The 21109-nt window shown below is 28.8% G+C and overlaps 1 protein-coding gene across 1 annotated transcript in view; it reads right to left on the minus strand.

Moving 5' to 3' along the window:
• The window catches only part of LOC145296768 (RB1-inducible coiled-coil protein 1-like), a 285724-nt gene that overhangs the window by 69765 nt on the left and 194850 nt on the right, over positions 1–21109 (minus strand). Inside the window, exons 10-15 of the mRNA XM_080142822.1 lie at positions 16323–16493; positions 14042–14223; positions 13261–13447; positions 10070–10151; positions 6602–6660; positions 4367–4467 (exon numbers count right to left, since the gene is read on the minus strand). Of these exons, the coding sequence (XP_079998948.1) occupies positions 4367–4467; positions 6602–6660; positions 10070–10151; positions 13261–13447; positions 14042–14223; positions 16323–16493 (782 nt within the window). The remainder of the gene's footprint in view (positions 1–4366; positions 4468–6601; positions 6661–10069; positions 10152–13260; positions 13448–14041; positions 14224–16322; positions 16494–21109) is intronic.

Raw genomic sequence — 21109 nt, forward strand, 5'->3', positions numbered from 1 at the left:
TATTCATTCAAAACTTAAACCTTCATGAATTAATGTTCTTTCAAATGGTGCATTTTCTATGTTTGCATCTGTAGTAAATCACATTTAGGAAATTAAGAATTTCATGAAATCATTTTTATCACAACCTTTTTTGTCAAGAGATCTCATAGAAAATAAACAAATTAGTATATGAGAAATTAATAAAAAATCCTTTACTGATTGAATATATATATATATAAAGTTTTAGTAATTCAACAAATCCAAAATTTATGCCGTGAAATGGTTAAATTTCAAATCAAAAGATTTTTATTGTTCAATCTAATTTGTTGAATTACTTTTTATTGTTCTATGTAATTTATTGAATTACTAAAATTTGATTTATTTGCTCTATCTTGTATATTGAGCAATGTTTATTTAGATGGGATTGTCCTTATAGAATATTAATGCCAATAATATTTTGTAAGACCTATAATCACAGGTTTCCATACCAGTTGATTTGTTGGATAACTTTATTCTGAAGTATATATATATATATATTATATATATTTTTTTAAAACAAGAAAAATTTTTCTATTAATCTATTATTTTGAAAATCAACCAGAAATTATATATATATATATATATATATATATATATATATATATATATAAAAACTCAGTAGAATACAAAATTTATGACAATATTATGCAAATGATGCCCCAATAATAACTTTTTCTAATTATAGAATTGAGGGGAGATATTTTTTGGTAGTTTTAGAAATAGAAAGTTATGTAAGTATATTTTCATTTCCCATCAGCGAGTTCGCAGGGTCACAAAAGGTTAGGTGTGACAGGTATCAACCTAGAGAGAATGCACTGGAAATTAGGGGTGACACGGGAATTATGGTCGTAGGCTTCCGGTTGACGACCACATGGGCTGAGAGTTGGTTTTGGGCAGCAGAGAATGCAGACGGGAGATTCGGGTCTCTGACAACCAGGGTCGGAGATATAGGCTTGCCTTGAATAAAAGATTGAAGCTTCAGTCCATCTTGTTGTCATTAATGAATCTGTCTGCAGTGACCACTCCCAATGAGATAGCAGACCAGCGACCAGATCATCTGCTGGCCAAGGCAACAAGGTATGTACACATTATACATGGCACATACACGTCTCTAAGACTTTCAAGGTAAGAAACGGTGTAAGGATAAGAACACACACACAACAGTGAACTGCACGAAACGAAGTAAAAACAAACAAATAGTAATAAATAAATAATAAGCAGGACAGCAAATATTTACGGTAACACTACTTCTTTAACATATATGAGGCCTTCAGAATAACATAGCACTTTGATTCTGAAGGCCTCATATTAGACTAGCAGGGCTACCCCCACATTGCCTGGGATCATAAAAATCAAAAGAGGTTAAAAAGTGTGTGCAGACGTCTGTATATTTAAACTTCCATCACACTTCGGTCAGTCTCTTAATCTTTTTCTCTTCTTCATTTCTCCCTCACCCCTCTTTCACCCCTACCCATTCCTCTCTATTACAAATAATAACGATGTAAACCATTCACCTCTCCACTATATAATTGATAACATTGGAAATCATTGAAAACTAAACCTCATGAAGGAAACTGGCCCAGCTGACCCTCACAGAATGGATATATTTTTTTCTAAATTTTAGATATACATGCAGAGCAACACCAGTAAAGGTAATACCAACTTTGTGGTGATTTGTTTTATATTTTTTTACTTTTAGCTAAACACACACACACACATTCTCTTTACATAATAGACTAACCTGAGTGCCCTGGCATTGCCCGGGTGTTTGGAGGTGTGTGCTGAGCAAAAAAGGTGAGATTTTACATAATTTTACATCCCAGAATGTTAAAATTAATCCTGCAATCGGAACAGTTTTTTTTACTTTTCTTTTCCCTTATGGAGATTGAATCAAGATATAATGAATCCTCTTCTGGAATGGATATTCTAGCTTTGTATATCATTCGTCTTGATTAATCTGATTTTAATTGTACATTTTCTAAATATTCTTGACAATCTATATATCTATAAAAATGAGAATATGTGTATGGGGACAGTTCTCCACTTAAATACTCAATAAATTTTTGATCTACAGACTTGAAATTTGGTAAATAGGGTATTCAGACGTGGAAAATTTTAATCAGTTTACATCTGGGAAAAAAAGGGCTGCCAAAGGGGTCAAAATTGAAAAATTGATACTCGAGTTCAGATTTTTATCTGTCAACTGTTTCATGACTGCACATGCGTGGTCGTGAAACATAAGTTTTCTTATGTTAAGAATAAGTAGGTTTGAAAATACTTTTTAAAGATAGTGTCAAGCTGGGTTATTGATTATCGTACTTGACTGTCTTTAGGTTTTGATTTTGATCTCAGCTAGAGTATTTTTTTTAACTTACAAAAAGTGAACTGTTTAGAAGAAAAAAACAATACTCGCATACACGTTTCAGTTTCTGTATGAATATTTATGCATATTTTACAACCAGGTAACGACGGGCAACCATAACTGAAACCTGGCAAATACAACCAATCCCAGTCAAAGCAGACCAGGAAGAAATAGCAACTAACGGATGACTTCATACTCCCTGACCCAAAAACTCAAATTAGGACTTCAACACAATGTATTTTTATTTTGAAGGTGAAATGTTTGGTTCTTGTCCAGAATTCTCTTTATATTAAAAAAAAACGGAAATAAAATATATGAACCATGTATATACCTGTGACAGAATGAAAATGTCAGACTCCAAAAATCATAAATTGATCAAGTAGTGTTATTATAAACTAATTTCAAATTTTGAGTAAGCAAGGAGGAGCTATCTCATGTTGAGATCTTGAAAAAAAAAACAGCAATTCAAACTTGCAAAGCCTATAATTTCACATTAATCACTTGAAATCATTTAAAAAGAATTTTCTTATATTCATAGTTATTTACTTGCCACCTCGCAAGGTCTGTTTTAAATGTGTGAAAAATCCATTTTTCCCCAAAATGGCACACCGGATTTGAAAAAAATTGTCTTAGTCTGTAAAGATTCTGTGTGTGTGTGTGTATATATATATATATATATAATACACAAACACTTTTAAAGAAAAATGTAAACTGTCTGAACATTATTGTATTTTTTTTTCAGACTTAAGAGATAATATTTAGAAAAAAGTTTTATTGGTTTTTTTTTGTTTTGGTTTTTTTAAATATCTTTAGGTATGAACATAAGATATTTTCCACTGACGGGCCCGGGAAATCAGAGTTGAAGTTGCTTGAATAACAATTCATCACCAGCATTTAGTCATACATTAATTTACTAAAACCCTTCTTCCAGTTATTTTTCAATTTCAAGTGATCAAATCATACATCATTCAAAATATACTTTAAAAAATACTATTAAAAACGTATATATTTTATAAAATAAAGTATTTTTTCTGCTTAAAAGAAAAATTGCCTCAATTAACTAAATCTTCAATTAAAATTATTAAAAACAAACAAAAAAAAAAACAGCTGTAATTCAAGGTAGATAATGTGAATTGTGTTAAAGGGAGGTAATTACGTTTTCCACTGGAATATGTAGATGAAAAAAAAAAAACATTTTTTACTCAGATAAAAAAATCAATCGGTTTCAAAAACAAGCTTTACATCCAAATGGCAATTTTCTGCATGCACCATATCTCAGCCTTCTTTTACCTTCAGGAGATTTTCAGCAATTTGACACATTTACTGTGTGCAATTGTAGACTATAGGAGATATTTTTTCCCCTAAATTTTGCATGTGCATAAAGTCAAATGAAATGAAATATTTCGCTAACACGAGGTCATTAATTTTTGTTTCCACAAAATAAATCCTGTTTCCTCCCCCTCACAGAATGAAGATGGTATATTTAAAAAAAATCACATCACCTGATCAAGTAGTTTTATTTTTAACATCCTGACAAAAAAAAGGGGAGGGACAGATAAGTCCACAATGATTCACCCTCGTAAATGCTAAGTTTCATATTAATTGCTAAAATCATAAATTTTGATTTCCTTAGTTTTAACAAAAAAAATAAAAATAAACTACTTAATGTATGTAATTTTTGGAATATGACATTTTCATTCAGTGACGTCAAAGATTTTTCTATAATTTAATTTTTAAAATGAATTTAGTTCTAATGAACATCAAATATATTTTGATTCAATTTCTTTCAAAAAATAATTTCTCTACTTCTGAAATTTTTTAAAAGAATGCATTCATTGTTCAATAATGATCTAGATAGTAACCGCAATAAACCTGTGGTTGAAATGCAGAGAAAGGAAGTTTTTATGTCATTAATACCTACGAAACAACGCAAGTTTTCTCCTTAATGTAATTGTATAAATCAACTAACATGAAAGAAAAACTTACACTAAAGAACTGGCCAATTCAGGAACAGCTTTTTTCAACTTTTCAATATCTTGCATTGTTACTTCTGGAATATTGTGGTCAAAGGACCTTGGGTAATTAGTCTGAAATATAAAATTGGATATATTTTTAAACAACTATTTTAATCTAAAACTTGCATTTTATTTAATGGATAAAACAAAAACAATGTTTTCAGGGTTGAATCAAACCTTTTAGAAAATTGTTAAATAATTAATTTCATGGGAATCTCAAATTTACTACCAATCTGAAAATCCAAACATTGCAATTTATTGTTTTACATTATTGTATCTTCTGCTACAAAATACAAACTCTTGTTCTTTGTTTCAAAACAAAGATGTGGATGCTTGTTTATATTGGTAATTTTTTTTAACCAACACATTTCAGGTGAAAACATTACATACTTACATGTCATGATGAAATTAGTATAAATTCTAAACGTTACGAAAAAAGTAAATAAATAAATAATCCAGTAGATGATGTGTTGGAATTTTTTTTTTTTTTTTTTTTTTTTTTAAATCATCCATAAATGATCCCAAGATATCTGGATTAAAGATGATGATATGGATGATTTAGTTAAAATTATCAATTACAGTTACCTCCCCCTGGATCTTGCAAACTCTCCACCATTAAAACAGAATAAAACTATAAATTGCTAAAGTCAAATTTTCATTTTTACTTGTAAATATTTTTCGATAGGATCATTTTTAGTAATTTTTGGAATATATACTAATTTCACCAGAATTTGTTTTAAAAGATGTAAATGAAAAAAAAAAATTTTTTACTCAGATAAAAATCAATCAGTTTCAAAAACAAGTTTTACATCCAAATGACAATTTCCTGCATGCACCATATCTCAGATTTTCAGCAATTTGATACATTTACTGTGTGTAATTGTAGACTACAAGAGACATTTTTTTCCTAAATTTTGTGTGTGCATAGGAGTAAGATGTTTTCATCTGAAATACATTGGTTTAAAAGATAATATTAACAAGCAATAAATGATGTCTGTAAAATGCAATTTTTTCGTCTTGGAATGTTATTGAAAATTATTTTATTTAAAGAATTGAAATTTCAATAAAAAGGTTCAAAATTCTTACAATAAAGTAAAAATTATATTTTAAATAATATAAATATAGAAATGCTTGTTTAAAATTGAAAAAAAAATGAAAAGGATTTCTTAAATCTGAAAGTAATCAAATTTCGATTGCAACTTCATTTGGCAAAATGTGAAAGAATTTGTTGAACTAATCTAGAGAGCTTGAATGTAAGTTTCTTAATTATTTAATTTCCTTTTTTCTTAATTGTAAAGATAAGAGACAAAGCAAGATAATATTTATGTCAATTTTTATGCAATAATCATGTTGGCACACTCATTCTCGCTAGATCACCAAAATTAAATGTTATATTCAGCCTGGTCAGTACTAGACAGTACTTCGGAATACCAGGTGCTGTATATGGAAAGACAGCAAACTTTTCAAAAAAAATTTTTTTTTAAATTGCAACAACTAATGTCAAAATAATACCCTCTGACTTACAAATAATTTCTTTTTTTTTTAGAAATTATTTGTAAATCAGAGGGTATTATTTTGACATTAGTTGTTGCAATTTTTTTTCCTTTAGCATTAAAACATTTGGCACAGACCGGAGGAGGGGTCATGAACTAATGCTAACTATGTTAATCTAGACAGTTCCTACATTCACTCTTCTCTCATCAAAATACCATATTTATACTTTACATCAGTGAATGACTAAGAAATCATGGCCAATCTATTTAAAACCCATATTTTTGACAACATGCAATGGGGAGGGGGGTAAGGAAATAAAGTTTTATATACAAGCTAACATGAAATATACAATGAATAAAAAACAAAAAGACATCCTATTACTAAACTGTGACAGCTAAACCAATTTGCCAGTCAAAAAGGTGATGCAGGCCCAAACGCTTCATTAATCTTACACCTCTTAAAAAAATTTTAAAAGCTGATCTGTATCTGACATGTCAAGGACTGAGAATGGGGAATTAAAATTGAGGTTTAAGATACATATTATTTGAACAGCTCGTAAATTTAATATTCCCTAGAAACTTCCTGCTTTGATGTAAGCTAGCTATCATCATATCAAATAACGTCATCAAAAGTTTTGAACAAAGTTAATAGAAAACATGAAAATCATTGAGTTCAGCTGTTTTGGATTTGTTTACAATCAAAAATCACTTACTGCAAATTTTGATGGTTCGTCATGGAGACCATGAAACAAAGACTGAATGAAATGTTTACCTGAAAACAAAAACAAAATGATGAATTAACATTAAAATTATATATATACTAGCAAAAGTAACTGTCATTGACTGGGTTCAAAAACAGCCTACAGAAAATGGACTCTGATTTATTAAAGTATGATAGGTTATGAAAAGGAAGAGCTTCGAATTTGGGGGTATCAAAACCAAAGCAAAATATGATGAAAGTAAAAATAAAATAGATAAACCCCATAATTTATTATACCATACCTGTTCACACTGAAACACTTATCACAATATTCTGTGGATCTATATTAAAAAACCTTGTTAAACTTTGTGACATATTTCCATTCTATGGCGGTCAGGTGCAAACGAACACCCCATAATTTTATTATACCATATTTCTTCAAACTGAAACATAATTATCAAAGTATACTTACGCAGATAGATATGAGAAGTCTTTATTAAAGTTTGTGCCTATTTCCATTCTATGGAGGCCAGGCGCAAATACAGACCCCACAATTTTATTATACCATCCCTATTTAAGTTAAAACATACTTATCAAATTATTATTATGTACATCTATATCAAAAACACTTGTAAACGTTTTTTCTTTAATTTTTAAAAATAATTTTTTTTTTTTTATTTCCATACTTTGTGAACCAGGTGCGAACGCAGACTCCACAATTTTAATGAACCACCATTCTGCCAGATCAAACATACCCATTCCTGTGTCTCGATACATCTTCTATCATTATATGTGATCAGTTTTTTAAAATAGTCAACCATATAGGAGTCTATTCGTGACCAGACACACACAGCTTATATATATACACACACACTTCAGAATAAAATTATCTAACAATCAACTGGTATGGAAACCTGCAATTTTGGATGTGAATTTTTATATTCTTTTCATTAACTTCCCTTACTCTATGACAGTTAAATACTTAAACAACTTTTAATTGTGATTTTCCATATCTCACTGACTTTAGCCAATAAGATGTAAACCATTATAACTATTTGCTAATATTTTCTCTTCTGAAGAGATGGTAGACATCAAAATCGTATAGGATAAGGAGTTATATTTCAAATGTTATTTTTTTCTTACATAGAATAATAAAAATCTTGATTCGAAATTTAAACATTTCACATCAAATTTTTAAATTCATTGAATGACTAAAATTTGATTATATATATATATAACGTTTCACTTATTTCATTGAATAAAATAGAATTTCATGTTTACTCATTTTGATTTGGATCCTTTTCATCTTTCTAATTAATTTTCTTGCTTCTGGCTGATGTAGTAGTCATATTTACTTGAGGCCCATTTCTGTTCCATGACAAAGATTTTTCTGTAGTTTTTTTATTTTATAATTAGGTTGAATTCTAAATAAGAACCAAAAAATATTAACTGATAAGTACTAAGGAAACTTATGAGAATTTGTCGTACTGTAAGGCAGAATACCCAACTTCGGTGAAGTATATGTTAGGGTTAAAGAGTTGCATGACAAGTTGAAACAGCTCCTTTGTGCTTTATCTCAAATGAACATCCTAGTTATTAATCTCAAGCATTTATGAAAAGCAACGCAATGGCACAATCATTCTGTAAAGAACTGCAAGAGTCAACCCAATAAAGTAGGTCAGCTTCAAATATATTGTTACACATACATTCATATCTGTCTGGAAAACGAGTTAGAGAAAAGATATCAATGCCAGTCTCCTCTTCAAACGGCATCTGACCAAGATATTACTGGCATTCACCAAATGAATCAATGGAATCAAGAATACAATTTGTTCAGTCATGTGTGAGCAGAGTAATGTTAAAATACTACCCTTCCAACCCCTTTTGACTCACTCCTAGTGTGTGTGTGTGTATATATGTGTGTGTGTGTGTGTATATATGTGTGTGTGTGTGTGTGTGTATATATGTGTGTGTGTGTGTGTGTGTGTGTGTGTATATATATATGTGTGTGTGTGTGTGTGTGTGTATATATGTGTGTGTGTGTATATATGTGTGTGTGTGTGTATATATGTGTGTGTGTGTGTGTGTGCGCCATAATATGCCATGTAAAAAAAAAAGTGAAAAAGAAAATTGGAATTCCTGAAGACATTGAAGTTGATTTTAAATATTTAGTTTTTAAAAATCTGCATTGATTTGACTTCACAAATTACAAATTTGCTTGCAAACTGAGAAAAAAATTTGGTACTTGTAGAGTTTAGTCAAGACATTAAAAAATGAAAATATCGAAAACAGGTTATATTTCACATATCCGTTATGAAACGAAGTTCTCCAAAAAAAATTTCACTTAATTTCATCAAGTAGTTTTTTTTTTACAGCGAAAAAACACTGTTATGATACCGAGCAAAAGGTTCGATGTTTAGGAAGAAAAGCTAGAATTAAAGATGGGAAGGGAGTGTCGGCACTTTACATGGAGTTATCTCCCCGTGGCATGTTGTTCAACTTCAGCAAATTTTACAATGGCTGACTTCAACGCGCTCTCATAAGAACGTGCTTTTCCGCTGTAAAAAAAAACCAAAAATCTACTCGATCAAATTAAATGAAATTTTTTTCGGAGATCTCCAGTTCAAAATGGATACGTACAATATAACCTTTTTTTTTTTTTTTCGATATTTTCATTTTTTAATGTCTTGACTAAACTGTACAAGTGCCAAAAATTTATATTAGAAATTGTTTCTCAGTGCACAAACATAGTGTAATTTGAAATTCCTCAGACAGGCTAATCCTATCTTGAGGTACAGCTAACCAAAAGATTAGTAAGATTTTGTGACTAGCAGAGTATCAAGAGTTTCCCTCTAATGACACACCCTGGCATGCAGTCATCAACATTAGAGTTTGATTTGCAAAATATGACGGGAACGAGTCGATCTAGGTTGTATCTTAGAAATGGAAGAGTGACCAAACTTCATCTATGTTAAAAAATTGGATATCAGAGTATTCCACTCCAAGGAAACTAAAAAGAAAAAAAAAAAAAAAAATATATATATATATATATATATATATATATACACACACACCTGTGAGCTATATGTACTCTAAGAAACAGCTTTGGGCCTTCTAATACTCTTATTCCAATGATGACCGTGTTGAAAGAGAAAAGGCAGAATGGCCTTGCAATTATGGATTATCGAGAACTTGAGGAGTATGTGGAGTGGAGATGGATACACATGCAGCTAATGTAGATGTTTACCAACAAAAGTTTAGCAGAGTGCACCAAATAACTTTGATCAATGCCTGCTCGGTGTTACTCATGACATGCCCAAGGAGTAGTCAGAGAACACTCTAAGTACGAATATCGGATGAACTATGGCATCTTTGTGTTTCAAAGATTAGAAAGGAGCCTGCTCATAAAGATGAAGTAAACTCAACAGTTTTAAAACATGTCAATACCGATGTGACTAGAAGATTGATTGCAATTACTTACCAAACTTGGCATAAAATGCTTGTCGATCTTGAATTTCTTCAGAATAAATACAATTAGACTCAACTGCTACAATCCTGGCCCACTAAAATTGGAAAAGAATTCGAAAAAATTATTTTTTTTTAATTAAAAAAAAAAAGGGGGGGGGATAAGAGAAAACTTCAAGCATGACATTCTGAATTGAAAATTTCTCTTGTATGCTTTGTGCGATAAAATTGTCAATTTTTAAACCAACAATTTTTTTAGAATAAAAAGAAATATTTTGGTTTAATTTCGCCAGCAACAATCCTTAACGCCTTTTTGTCCACACATGGACATGCATACAAAATCGGAAACAAGTACAACTTATGATTTTCAGAAGCATTTTTTTTTCACGCTCAAAATTGCTGAAGCATGAAACAAACAGCAACACCATTTCTCCAAGTCTTCGACTAATCTGAAGAGAGTACAATTTTTTTGTTAACAATAGGCATTAGATATCAATAATATTATTAATCAATATTATTAATACTTAATATTATTAATTAATCAATATTATTAATACTTAATATTATTAATTAATAATATTATTAATACTTAATATTATTAATTAATAATATTATTAATACTTAATATTATTAATTAATAATATTATTAATACTTAATATTATTAATTAATAATATTATTAATACTTAATATTATTAATTAATAATATTATTAATACTTAATATTATTAATTAATAATATTATTAATACTTAATATTATTAATTAATAATATTATTAATACTTAATATTATTAATTAATAATATTATTAATTTATAATATTATTAATTTATAATATTATTAATACTTAATATTATTAATTTATAATATTATTAATACTTAATATTATTAATTAATAATATTATTAATACTTAATATTATTTATTAATAATATTATTAATACTTAATATTATTAATTAATAATATTATTAATACTTAATATTATTAATTAATAATATTATTAATACTTAATATTATTAATTAATAATATTATTAATACTTAATATTATTAATTAATAATATTATTAATACTTAATATTATTAATTAATAATATTATTAATACTTAATATTATTAATTAATAATATTATTAATACTTAATATTATTAATTAATAATATTATTAATACTTAATATTATTAATTAATAATATTATTAATACTTAATATTATTAATTAATAATATTAATACTTAATATTAATTAATAATATTAATACTTAATATTATTAATTAATAATATTATTAATACTTAATATTATTAATTAATAATATTAATACTTAATATTATTAATTAATAATATTAATACTTAATATTAATTAATAATATTATTAATACTTAATATTATTAATTAATAATATTATTAATACTTAATATTATTAATACTTAATATTATTAATTAATATTATTAATACTTAATATTATTAATTAATAATATTAGTAATACTTAATATTATTAATTAATAATATTAGTAATACTTAATATTATTAATTAATAATATTAGTAATACTTAATATTATTAATTAATAATATTAGTAATACTTAATATTATTAATTAATAATATTAGTAATACTTATTATTAATTAATAATATTAGTAATACTTATTATTAATTAATAATATTAGTAATACTTATTATTAATTAATAATATTAGTAATACTTATTATTAATTAATAATATTAGTAATACTTATTATTAATTAATAATATTAGTAATACTTATTATTAATTAATAATATTAGTAATACTTATTATTAATTAATAATATTAGTAATACTTATTATTAATTAATAATATTAGTAATACTTATTATTAATTAATAATATTAGTAATACTTATTATTAATTAATAATATTATTAATACTTATTATTAATTAATAATATTATTAATACTTATTATTAATTAATAATATTATTAATACTTATTATTAATTAATAATATTATTAATACTTATTATTAATTAATAATATTATTAATACTTATTATTAATTAATAATATTATTAATACTTATTAATTAATAATATTATTAATACTTATTAATTAATAATATTATTAATACTTATTAATTAATAATATTATTAATACTTATTAATTAATAATATTATTAATACTTATTAATTAATAATATTATTAATACTTATTAATTAATAATATTATTAATACTTATTAATTAATAATATTATTAATACTTATTAATTAATAATATTATTAATACTTATTAATTAATAATATTATTAATACTTATTAATTAATAATATTATTAATACTTATTAATTAATATTATTAATACTTATTAATTAATATTATTAATACTTATTAATTAATATTATTAATACTTATTAATTAATATTATTAATACTTATTAATTAATATTATTAATACTTATTAATTAATATTATTAATACTTATTAATTAATATTATTAATACTTATTAATTAATATTATTAATACTTATTAATTAATATTATTAATACTTATTAATTAATAATATTAATACTTATTAATTAATAATATTATTAATACTTATTAATTAATATTATTAATACTTATTAATTAATAATATTATTAATACTTATTAATTAATAATATTATTAATACTTATTAATTAATATTATTAATACTTATTAATTAATATTATTAATACTTATTAATTAATAATATTATTAATACTTATTAATTAATAATATTATTAATACTTATTAATTAATATTATTAATACTTATTAATTAATAATATTATTATTATTAATTAATAATATTAATACTTAATATTATCTAAATTTCATATTTGAATTCTTAAGACTGCTGTTCTCATCTTGAGTTATTTTCCTGTTTCAGTCAATGTAACCTCAGACTTTCTTCAAACGGTCAAAATACAAATGTAAATAACTGTAAACATGTTAGCTGTCAATTAAATAAAAGGATTCCATTCAAAATTTGTGCAGATTCCCGAGTTCGACAAAATAGACCAGAAGAAGGTCGGAGTTACGTTAACTGAAATGTGAAACTAACACTCAAGATGAGAACAGTAGTTCAAATAATGCAGATATAAAAAAAAAAAGGAAAGAGAAAAAAAGAAAAAAGAATTAAAAAGTAGATTCCCCAACCACAACAGCAACACCATTTCTCCAAGTCTTCAACTAATCTGTGAAGAGATACTAAACCTGCTTACCATAAGGAAGGGTATTGAATAATGTTTGCGTCGTATAATCTCTACGAGTGCTTCAATATACATTGCGGCTGCATCGTGCACTTGTTGTAAAATCTTCAGATGTTTGCGTTGTCTTTTGATCTTTTCAGACTCGATCTTAATATTTCGTTCCTTCTCCATGATTAGTTGCTCCACTCCCATCACCCACCTGAAAAAATAAAATCATGAACAGGATTTAGTTTTGCAAAGAGATTAAAAATATTTTGATGTACAGAGCATTTGGGTGAGAAAGCTGATATCTTCATACAGCCTGACCTGATAGCATCTGACATGATTGAGGTGTTCACTTTTATAAATGCCAAGATAAAAGAAATGCAAATAAAAATTTTGTCAAAAATATATGACGCTGGATGAAACAACATAAGGATAATAAACCTGGTATTGCGTATCCTTATCACAAGTGCATAAACATTATACGCCTGCACATCTTTGACTGCAATCCAAATTCCATCAATTTGGGTGTTGATTGAGAACCCTGTAGATGACAGTTTGGTTCTAAAATGTTTTAATTTATGACAGAACAAAAATAGAAAACCAATGCAAAGAAAAGACAGAGATCCACAATGAAATGAATTGGAGGGAGACCATCTTCATATTTAGCCAGGTTGACTTTTAGCCACAAGTGTGTACTCCGTCCTAACCCTCTCTCAAGGCTGGCTGAAACAAAAAAATAAAAGGAAAAAAAAAAAGAGGAAAAAAAACAGGGGAAAAAAAAAACTGGAAAAGAAAGAAAAATACTCACTTCAATCGGACGTGCAAATTGCTACTCAGTTCTTCTTTTGCTTTACAGCAGCGGTTTTTGAAAATTTTGATTTGTGAATGTCCCTCTGATAGTTCCATGAGATCTTTCTTGTGGTTTTTCCAATACTCAGACAAAGATTCACAATCCATGCGGGTAGTTGTCTCCAACTGACCCGTAAATTTCTAAGAGGAAAAAAAAATTTTTTTTACCTCAAATATGAAAACAAATAGAAAGCCAAGCAATAATTAGATAAAAAAAAAAAAAGAAAAAAACTCTTATCCAGAATTCGTGTAATAACCATGGAAAACTATACAAGATTACCATGACAGATTTTTCATAGATTAAAACAGTTAGATTCCTAACTAGGACATCATAAATGAATGCAATTGAGTGTGAAGCGTGAATAATCTTTGACATTGTCCAATTGGTAACAGAAAGCAATAGAACAACTTGCTAAGCAGAAATATCAAATTTTTCTTTTGTGTCTAAAGATTTCCAGTGAAGAAATTGATCAAAAGAAATCAATGGAATTTGCCAAAATTAGAATCAAGATCAAAAAGACATATATATATATTATTATATGCATCTACATAAAATTATATGTATTTTTAATATTTACTTTACAGTGCTCAATATGTAAGTGGAGCTAGGTATTAAGTTTTGAAAATATATATGGCAATTAAGCTACATAGAATTTTTGTGTTTCTTCCTCATTAGCAAACTACAGAGCTCAAAGAAAGGTGGACAATTGCCCAGTCGAGTTGAAAATAGTACGGCAAACCTGCACATGTAGAAACTTATACAATTTATGTATACTATGTTTGAATGAGAAATTAGGTATCCTAAATTTTTTAAGAACCCTTGAATTTATTAAACTGCAAGAGCAAAATAGCAAATGTACGTATATAAAAAATAAATTTTACCCTAAGATAACAATACACACAAAAATAAAAACTAATAATTAATTAAAAAAAAAAAAAAAAATTGTATAAAATAAAATGAAATGAATGAGAAAAACAACCAGATCAAAATTAGGTCATTTCCCAACACAAAGAAAAGAAAAACCCATCCCTGCTAAAATCAAACAAAGACAAAGATGTGGTTTAGAGGTCAAGTGAATCTCTGTCTGAAAAACATGCACTCATTGGCTACAGTAAATAGGTGTGTGAATAACAAAGAATCTGATTGACTGACTAGCAAATCCACTACCACGTGTATATAAAAATAAAGTAAAATGGATTCCATGCAAACGTCTGACTAATCCTCATGAGGTGAAATGTGGAAAATTCAGTGTAGCTTAATTGCCATATATATATATATATATATATATATATATATGTATATATATAAAGAGTATCCAACTTGCTCAAGTGTCATGATTACTAATACTGATTTTTTTTAAGCTAGCAAAAGCCACCAATCTTTCACTTCAAATATGTTGGTTTGCTTTATAGCATATCAACCATTTTCAGGTTGTTTAATGTAGAATCCTGTCATTTCAGTAAAAGTTTTTCATGCTTCAATTTCTTTATATCTGGTACATATTAGGGGGCCCTACATCAACAGCGATTGAGTGATCTAGCATGGATTTTAACAAAGGTTATACTAAATCCCTAAATCCCAGAAAGCTTTCTACTCTAATAGTTTCTTCCCTCGAACAGCTAAACTTTGGAATTTGCTCCCTGCTTCCTTGACTGTACTGATATGCAGAAGTTTAAATGTAACATAAACCAACATGTTAAGCTTATCTAGGTATGGTACCAAATAGTAGTCCCTTATGTCCAAGTGCCAATATGCCTTGTTAGGGGTGAACACGAGTAAAAAAAATTTTTTTTAAATTCATGATAATCTGCAAAATACAATCATTCCTAGGGTTGAATCAAAGCTGACTGATATATACAGTGAAAGCTGAACGAAAGATCAGATTAGACAAAACAGATGTATTAATCAAAATGAGGAATGATGTGTTCGAGCTGAGAGAAACAAAGGTTTTCAAATCAGTATCCAAGCTGTACGAGAGAAATCGGCAATCATGTGAATCTGCTACAATTTGCAGAACGCAGTTGGTCAATAATGTAGAAAGAAAACTTTGATAATCCCTATGCATAAAATATTACACTGACCCAACATTTGTCTGTTAACTAAATAATTAAATCAGCTGAGATGATGTTAGTCTCTCCCTTTCGCCAGAGTTGAGATTGCTTTGTTTAGAATTTTACAAAAAAAAAAAAAAAAAAAAAAAAAAAAAGGAAATCATTTGCAAAGATTAAAATTTACTTACTTGGAAAAATTTGGTTTGCTTATCCATGATTGCACGAGTTTTGGTGATGAGTTGGTCGAGCTGATAGAGACGGTGTTCCAGACCCTTAACTTCTTTCATATCTGGACGGTCAACAAATTTTAACAACTCACTGATTTCATTCTTAAGTTTTTCTATACTTTCTTCACTCATCTGAAATTTTTATGGAAAAGAGAAAAATCAATTTTTGAAAAAACTTTGTAATTCTACTTAATACAAAGAATTTGGTTAAATTAAAATAAAATTTGGAAATAAAAAAGCTTTTCATAAAGAATGTGGTTCTTGTCCAAAATTCTCCCTTATATTAAAAAAAAAAAAAAAAGAAAATGCCTACAAATTCCTATAAATCACTTAGACATGATTTTTCTTTATAAAATAAAACAAGTTGATCAATTTATATGATTTTTGGCATATGTTATTTTCATTTTGTCATAGGACTGTATATCATAGATTTTTCTTTATTTTTGCTCTTCAGTATAGGATAATTTTAGTTAGGTTACGTTTTACGGCATATCAACCTATATATTAGCTATATGCAATTAAAAAATCATCTACATATAATGAGCAATCCACACCTTGGTTTATGCATTTAACGATATTGTTAATCTTAAGATTAAACAATATTATAGATAAAATACTTCCCTGTGGTACTCCAGTTTCCTGTTCCTTAATATCAGAGAGGCATGTTCCTACACGGACATTAAATAAGCTATTGTTGATAAAGTTGTTGATGAAGATGGGTAGTCTTCCTTTCAGTCCGGCTTCTTTGAGATCTTTCATGATACCATACCGCCATGTGGTATCGTAAGCTTTTTCCAGATTAAAGAATATAGCAGTCATATGCTTTTTTTTCTATAAATGCATTTCTGATAAAGGTTTCCAGTCGTATTAAGTGGTGTTTAGTGCTCCGTTGTTTTCAGAAACCGCATTGAAGGTTGGTTAATATTTTATTTGTTTCAAGAAACCACATTAGTCTGGTGTTTATCATTCTCTCCATCGTCTTGCACACACACACACACACAGCTTGTTAGAGCTATGGGGCGATAATTAGAGGGGTCAGATGCATCCTTCCCTGGTTTTGGTATGGGAATGACTGTGGCTTGTTTCCATATAGCTGTAAGGTTGCCATTGATCCAGATGTCATTAAGATGGAAAGTACTTTAATGGTTGATCTGGTAGTTGGTTCAGGAATTCATGTTATCTCATCTGGTCCTTCAGCCGTGTTATTGGCTTTTTTTAATGAATCCTTTAGTTCTTGAATGGTAAAAAGTTTATTATAAGCTTCATTATTACTTTTAAAGTGTAGGTTGTTTTTTTCTGATTCATGTTTAATAGTCTGGAATTTTTTATTGTAATTTTTGGATGATGAATTATTTGCAATAGTGTCTGCAAGCATGTTGGCTATGTCCTTTTTTTCAGTTATTTTTTATTGTTTATACAGAGGGGAATATGAGAGGGGAACTGATGTTTTTTCCTGATATTTTCCGTATCATTTTCCATATGGTTTTGTCTTTGGTGTTATTGTTGATTTTGTACACAAAGTTTTTCCATGATTCACATTTGACTTCTTTTATTGTTCGTCGTGCTTTAGCTCTGCATATTTGGAAATGGTTGGTTGGTGAATTTTCTTAATGCAGCACGTCGTAGCCTGATAGCCTTTTTGCACTCATCATTAAACGAGGGCCGATTACACTTGGTTGATAGCTTTGTTTTCAGTATGCATTCCTCAGCTATTGAGGTGATGGTATCTGTAAAGTGAGTGATTGGGTCTTTCACATGTTTTCCATGTAAAAGTTTGTGTTCGCATAATGATTTGAATTTATTCCAGTTACCTTTTTTAAGGTTCCAGCGAGGAATTTTTGAGTTTGTTTCAGGACCAAAGTGTTCTAATATTATTGGGAAGTGATCATTCCCACAAGTGTCCTTGTGCACTGTCCAGTTGTAATCCATAAAGATACTAGGATCACTTCTAGAGAAATCAATTGCTGAGTATGAGTTTGTAGCAGAGTGAATAAAGGTTGTTTTTTTGTTATATATGCATAGGTTGTTGTTAATATTTTCTATAATGATTCCTTTTCTGTCTGTGTCTGAACATACCCAACTAACATTATGACTGTTAAAGTCACCTAATAATATGAAGGGGCAAGGAAGTTGGTTGATAAGTTTTTCTATCTCTGTTTCATCTATAGGGTCATTTGGGGGTAGATATATGGAGCAGATTGTGACTGTTCTATGTAGGGTGGTTGTGGTGGCAATTGCCTGTAAATTAGTTTGTAGATTTATTTGGCTTTGTGCTGTGTTTTTGTTGATGAGAATGGATGTTCCTCCAGAAGCTCTATTTGATTTTTTTGTTGTGTGGTTATATTCAGTGAAGTTATGGAGATTGATAGTTTCAGATGGTTTTAAAAAAGTCTCTCATAGGCATATTATAGTAGGGCAGAGATTGGATATTAGAAGTAATTCATTCTTGTTGGCTTTTTATACCTCTGTAATTTCATTGGATTATTTTGTTAGCCATAGTTTAGTTTTATGTTTTTGATTTCCTTTTATTTTATTAAGAATAACAGTGGTTGTTTTCTACTATTTGATAATGGGAGTTCGGAAGCTCTGTCATCTGTTTCCATTATTTCCAAGGATTTAAATTTGTTCTGACCTGTAGTTCTGGTTTTTGACGTGGAGTGAGATCTGTCTTTTTGGGGTTTTTCATTTATTTTCTGTTTGGTTGGTGTGAGATTTGATTTTTCTTTGCGAAGGGTGCTAGGCGATTGTTCTTTTGGTTTTGGGATGTTTTCAGTTTGTGTGGGTTTTTTGTTAGAGGATCATGTTTGATTTTTGGGATCTGGTGGGATTTTATTTTCAACTGTTTGGTAGTTATTTTCAAGTACAGCTTGAGTTGACGGTAGTTGCTGTAAGGTGGCCCTCAATGCCTCAACTAGTTCTTGAAGTAATTTTATGAGGGTAGAGATTTCCTTTAGCTCAATGTTTTCTATTGTTTTTAATTGATTTTTGATTGCACCTGCATATGATCTAGTTGGTTCTGTTGTGGTGGCTGTTTCAATAATTTTTCTAGCTTCGGTAAAACTTGTTTTTGGTATATTTTAGTTTGTTTATTTTTTTTTTCTTTGATTCAGTTTTGGCAGAGCGATGAGCATGCTGGATGATTCTCACCACAGTTTGGGCATTTTATATTTCCTTGGCATTCTGTTTCCTGGTGTTCATTATTGCTATATTTTGGGCATACTGTTTTCCTGGTGTAGTATTCTTTGAAGTGGCCAAATTTTTGGCAGTTTAGGCAGCGAAGTAGTCTGGGGATATATGTTTCTATTTTAATGTTAATATATCCAATCTTGAGTTCAGTTGGTGGGGTGGGAGTATTGAAAGTTAATACGTATGTGTTGGTGTTTATTGTTTGTTCTTTTTATTGTAATTCTTTTAGTATCTAGAACTTTGTTTTTTTTTTAGGTTTGTTTTTATTTCTCCTAGAGAGCAGGTGTTTAGTTCTGGACATCTGATGACTCCCTTTGAGGTGTTGAGGGTTTCGTGAGGGTAGGCTTTAATGTTTATATCATGGAACTTTGTCCATGTTAAAATTTCTTCGGCACTACTTTTAGTAGATACTTGTATGAGTAAAGTTCCATTTTTTAATTTGTTTTGTGTTCAGATTTTTATTGATAATTTTTTCGATTTTGAATCGGGACATTTTAGTTATTTGTGTGTTATCTTACAATTCCAAGATTATATACTCCAGAAAGTTTGTGTTTTCATCATCACTTTCTGGATGGGGTCTTTTAATTTTTTTGGAAGCCATAGAATATCTTTTGATTTTTTTTTCATCATCCTTGCTCCCCACCCTCCTCGGAGCCCTAAATTGGAAGATGGTTGAGGGGAAACCCATTCGCCCAAGCATCTCAGCGATACAATGGTGATATACTCAAACAGTGAGTGTAGCTGCTTATAATGATTTTTTTTCATTTCCTCGGACCCAGCAAGGTATAGAAAGGGTTAGTTGTCAATAGCATCAGTTTTCACCATCTGATTGGCCCTTGCCATCGCCTTCTAATGATAGTATATTTGTGTTTTTTTTTATAAGTGTAACGTGTTTGTATTTCTCTTTTTGTGGGGGTTTACTATTATTAGGGACTGTCATGACTAGCCGGTTGATCGGGTCGAGCCTACCCGACCGCCCGTCTAGCCGAAGTAAAGGCCAAAGTGGAGTGTTGCTAACTCATGGCTACTTGGTTCCTAGGTCATGAGGTGCTCAGCCACCAGGATCCCGTTCTAAGGCATTATGGGTCGCCACCTACGGCCAACAGGTGGCCCCACTGAGGGACTTTTACTCTCTGCAGGGGGGGGGCAGTCAGTGTATTCTGATACTCCACCGACCGACAGGGTCTGGGAGTACGGGGGGATGGGGGGGATAAAATAAAAAGGGGAGGAAGGGAGAAAGGGGCTGTTTTTGTTTTTGCAGAACAAAATTAAGTTCTACAAAAAAGATCGGAAAACAAAAAACGTCAATGTAGGTGCATTTCGTCTCAGGAAGCCAAAGGACAGCCTGATCTAGGATAGTTTTGGACAAGAACCAAAAATGCAAGTGTAAGTGTGTTGCTTGAGTTGAAATGGCATCTGTTATGCAGGTTATAAAAAAAATTTAAAAAAAGAATTGTGCAGACAAGCATAATTAAATTTTCAAACAGATGTGTGCCCCCTTTTTTTTTTCTTAATTTTTATATTAAATTTTTTTTTTTTTAGGTTTTCAATTTCAATATTAA

The sequence above is a fragment of the Euprymna scolopes genome, chromosome 17 (assembly GCF_053919585.1).
Source record: "Euprymna scolopes isolate OS-2025 chromosome 17, ASM5391958v1, whole genome shotgun sequence".
Classification (NCBI taxonomy): Eukaryota; Metazoa; Mollusca; class Cephalopoda; order Sepiida; family Sepiolidae; genus Euprymna; species Euprymna scolopes.